Genomic DNA, 4679 nt, shown 5'->3' on the forward strand with positions numbered 1-4679 from the left:
TCAAAGGCTCTTGGCTTAATGTTCTGGTTGGTTGCTCTTGAACGATACTTCACCACACTTTTTTTAGAAACTGATTCCTTTCATCCGTTCTTTTGCCATGTATGGCATAAAGCAGAACGCTAAGAGGAACCTGTATCATCCTTGTAAGGAAAGTGAAATTTGAAGAGTAGTTGCGTAAAATGTCATTGATGGAAACTGAAACTAAAGAAGATTGCACTCACATTGGTTCTCTATATATATTCATATTCAACAAAAAGATTTCATTTGCTGTACTGATGTGAGTCTGTTCACCTCCATCGTACAGGTTTCGTATCAAAGCAGTGCAATATCGCACTTGCCCTCTGGTTCTGAAAGACCGCACACCGCTATGGAGATCAGGTGCCCACAATGGAACAGACAGTTCTCTGCATTATTTAATGGTAAGTGTTTTTTCTGGCCAAGTTTGAGGCCGTTATCGAGCTGAGCAACTAACAGCCTCTAAACTGAAGGCACCTGCCGCATCATTTACAACGTGTTGTGTGTAAATGTCGACAACCCTATTCATAGAGTTCATTATGCCTAAGATCTTTGCCTCGGATGCAATTTTGACAGATAATTAGGCGTTCATATGTCACGGCAGTGTCAAAGGGTGTCCCATAGCATTTCTCGTCCTGTGTCGTCACGCGACGCTCCTTTGCATTTTGCCGCGAAATCGAAGAGTCACGTCAGGCGTTGGCCCCTGCTGTCAGCGGAACCGTGACTGACTTGTTCGAGAGCGGGTGAACGTCTGTCATTAAAGCGAGGCTTCCGGTAAAACCTTTGAAGCTTTCGTGGAAGAGATCGTAGATCGATTTTACCTTCCGTTACGATGGACGAGGGACTCCGTAGGTCTTTGACCAAACAGGCGTGCTTAAAATATGCGCGTGATCTGGGCCCGGTTGTTCGAAAGCCGATTAACTTAATCCAGGATTATCGTAAAACTCTTGTTTCATGTTTTCATCTTTTTGGTGAAAGTTTCTCTTGCTTATTTTTGTTTTTCAAGATTTACTTCTCTTGATGTAAAGTTGTGCCGAATATCATCAACGTTGAACAGCATTTTGGGGTAGAGCAATAAACTCCTTGGTTAATTTTTAATCTGGGATTAGCGTTAATCTGTTTTGAACAACTCGGCCCTGATACGTAAAAAGCTCAGCAGCTTTTGGATAGATTTCGTTCATGTACTTGCTCAGAGCTGGGAGGAAGTGATTGCAAATGCACGATTCAGTTTCAATGGACGTTTACCACTCAGCGAACGTGACCCAAATAGAGAGAGATTATACGTAATCGATCTAAATTACATTGTTTTATAGAAAGGGGAATGCAAAATGGTGAAACGTTTGGTGACTCATTGGCTTCTCCGAGGAAAAAGGAGCAGATGGAGAACTTGAAGAGGAAATTTCTTAACTCTACGTCTATTTTTATCTCTGTTTTTAGATTCTTCACCAGCACGTTATTCCGGATATTTAGACCAAGAAGACGATCTGGAAATTCACTCATTAATCTCTCCTGTCCGCAATTTGAATTTCCCGCGAAGCAAAAATATTTCGTACGCCCCTCGACTTCATCAAAGGCCGATAGATGAGGCTTACAATGGCATTAGTAATCCATACGTGTTAGTCATCAACAATGTCAATTTCCTATCTAGCAAAGATTCACGACCGAGAAATGGTGCGAATCACGACCGAGACAACATAAGGGCGTTTGTCAAAGAAGCTGGGTTCGAAAACGTTGTTGAGCGTTCTGACTTGTCTGGAGAGGAGATGCTGGAATTAATGGAGAAAACTCGTCAAATAGGAGAGTTAGGTGAGTCCATTTTGGAGTGTTCTGTAGCCTATCACCAAGTTATCTCTCGATTACAGACCTTCATCCCTAAATCACTGGCCATCAATGGGGAAAGGGGTGGGAAGTTGTGGTGATAATGGTTGTTATGATATTGGTGGTGGTGATAATGGTTGCTCCGATCCCGGAGCTAAGGGAACTTTAAAGTCACCCATTCCAACAGTTTTGTAGTTAAGAGCAATATATGTATTAAAAAAAAAATTGCATCAATATTATCTTCCCTTCAATTACATCACATTGGTGATTGTGTCATCATCATCATCATCATCATCCTTGGTCACAAGCTGATGTAATGCTGTATCATCATCAAAATAATAATTACTATTATCATTACTACTACTACTATTATTATTATTATTATTATTATTATTATTATTATTATTATTATTACTATCATCATCATCATTGGTATTAACAGTTGTTATCATTAACCTTTCTTTGCAGTTGATCACGACAGTTTTATTTGCATAATAATGAGCCATGGAAATGAGAGGGGTATCCTGGGAGTAGACTGTCAAACAGTGGCTGTTGAGAAAATAACAGCCAAATTCCAAGGTGACCAATGCCCCCAGTTGGCAACAAAACCAAAGCTGTTCTTCCTTCAGGCCTGCAGAGGTGAAGTTGATGATGTGGGATACTTGGTCCATCAAGGACAAGGCAGTCATGTTTGTGCAGATGCAGGCGAAGAAGGTGAAATGCCTGTGAAATTGCCATCAGATGCAGATATCTTGATTGCGTACTCAACCACAAAGGGCTATTTATCCCACAGACGCTTTACAGTAAATATCAAAGATGCAGAACGTTATGGAAAGATCCTTGGCTCATGGTTTATATCCTGTTTGATGCAAGTCTTACAACAATATTCCCACAAAGAGGATCTCATGACAATGTTAACTAGAGTTAACAATTCCTTGAGCAAGCAGTACTCAGAACCTGATGGGTGCAAACAGATTTCATGTCAACTTTCCATGCTCACAAAAAAGGTTTACTTTGTCAATTTTCTAGGCAAGAATCAACAGCAGCAGGCATGGTGAACAATGAAATAATCTAGTTAACAAGTTGAACATTTGAGAAGTGTTCCTTTCAACGTTTTGAAAGACATCAGCCATTTTATTAACAAATCAAAAACTTAAGAAAAAGACGACACTTTTTCAGTTTTGAAATCATGTTTTGACGGAACCACCATTAGTTACTGCATCCTGAGAGTGAATATTAAGTTAACATAAACGTTTTTAAAACAATAGATGGTACATAACAGGAATTACTATATAGGTGGACAACAAAAGAAGAAGTGCAGAGAAACAAACTTAAAATTCACTCTCACAATGCCCCCCAACTGACGACAACAACTGGTTCTGTTAACACAAGTTTTCAAATCTTAAGTTTCTAGTAGCTTACAGCTATCAAGACCTACTAGAAAAATCAAAATTTAATGTACAAGCAGTATTTTGACCATAGCTTTCATTAAGTTGAAGAATGATAAATTAGGTGTCACTGGCCCTCAGTGAGTTTAACATCAACAGCAAAGAAAGGCTAAACATCTGACACAGAGAGAAAACGAGAAACAAACGAACAGGTCAATCAATGGATGGATTGTTTAAGTTGTCGCTCTAAAATTCTAGTGCATTAAATTTGAGCTTTTACTGAAATCAGTTATCTTTATGGGGGCTTAGTAGTGAGATTACTGGCCGCCCTAGACTACGAGCAGTCCCTTTGTTTTCTTATAGTGCGAAAAAAACAGGCCGCGCGAAACTTGGCCGCGCGAAAGCTGGTGTCTGGGCGGAAGGCGAAGACACCAGCTTTCGCGCGGCCAAGTTTCGCGCGGCCTGTTTTTTTCGCTCCGCTCTCGACGGACTATAAGAAAACAAAGGAACTGCTCGTAGTCTATGGCCGCCCACCAATGTGGCCCAAGTTCAATTCCTGGACTTGGCATCATATGTGGGTTGCCCAGTCGTCCCTCTCCTCAAAAACCATTGTTTGACCTGATTTCTACGTATGGTGTCCCCAATTGGTGCCCCAGCAGTAGAAGACTTGACAATTAATTAAACAAAGTTCATTATTTATTTATCTATGAGAGAGGTTATGTCATGACTGTTATATTCATTTAACAGATAATTTACGGTGCAAGGTACCTTATTACATGAAATTTTGGCGACACAAAATATCGCTAAATTAAAATGTACCAAAATTAAGTGTCGCTAACTTTAAATCGTCGCTAAATTAAAGTGACTCCAATGGGAAATTCCGCCATCTGGTCCGTTTCACAAGATCACGCTATTTACGGTCGATTTTGACTTGTATCGGATGTCTACTGAATACATTTCAGCTTCACAACTGAAATGGATTCTTCGCTCGCATTAAATCTCGCTTTCCCATGTGGACTAGGGGGTTTCCACGTTTAAAAAGAGCTGTGGAATCCTAGACTAAATGAAAAGCTTGACACAATTCACCAGGAAAATAATCCGCACGACTGGTACGCAGTTGCTGCAATAAGAGAAACTGTTAGTCGGCTTACACCAGTCTCCAGGAAGGAGATGTATCCTCAAGGGATGGGAGAAAGCGGGAGTCAAGGAAATTGCCAACAGCGACAAACCACTACCACCTGTTGATCGATTTGAAGAAATCGACCTGTCTTGATCGGTGTTTTTAGAAAGTTAATGGCTAGGTACTCGTAAAAGGAGCATTGACTCTGTGTGATAATGTAAATATGAGTGAGGACAGCATGAAGCTGAAGATATGACATTATAGTTGCAGTTTTATTTGTTTTGTTAAGTTTTATAACGTTGTATGATTTTTTTTACGATTTTTTTTTTAATGAACCC

General features: G+C 40.1%; 2 protein-coding genes across 9 annotated transcripts in view; one reads left to right on the forward strand and one right to left on the reverse strand.

Moving 5' to 3' along the window:
- The first annotated feature begins 286 nt into the window (after positions 1-286).
- Positions 287-3332, forward strand: LOC138047152 (caspase-3-like). The gene is made up of 3 exons (XM_068893881.1): positions 287-419; positions 1453-1821; positions 2302-3332. The coding sequence occupies exons 1-3, from the start codon at positions 368-370 to the stop codon at positions 2889-2891; spliced, it is 1011 nt and encodes a 336-aa protein (XP_068749982.1). The 5' UTR covers positions 287-367; the 3' UTR covers positions 2892-3332.
- A 567-nt stretch (positions 3333-3899) lies between these two features.
- The window catches only part of LOC138047153 (pyridoxal 5'-phosphate synthase subunit SNZERR-like), a 13841-nt gene continuing 13061 nt past the window's right edge, over positions 3900-4679 (reverse strand). For 7 of the 8 annotated variants that reach the window (XR_011131782.1, XR_011131783.1, XR_011131784.1 and 4 more), the window contains one exon: positions 3900-4679. This exon is cut by the window's right edge. The gene's annotated coding sequence lies outside the window, so the exon portion shown is untranslated. The other variant, XR_011131785.1, reaches the window with a different exon arrangement.

Source organism: Montipora capricornis, chromosome 4, assembly GCF_036669925.1.
Source record: "Montipora capricornis isolate CH-2021 chromosome 4, ASM3666992v2, whole genome shotgun sequence".
NCBI lineage: Eukaryota > Metazoa > Cnidaria > Anthozoa > Scleractinia > Acroporidae > Montipora > Montipora capricornis.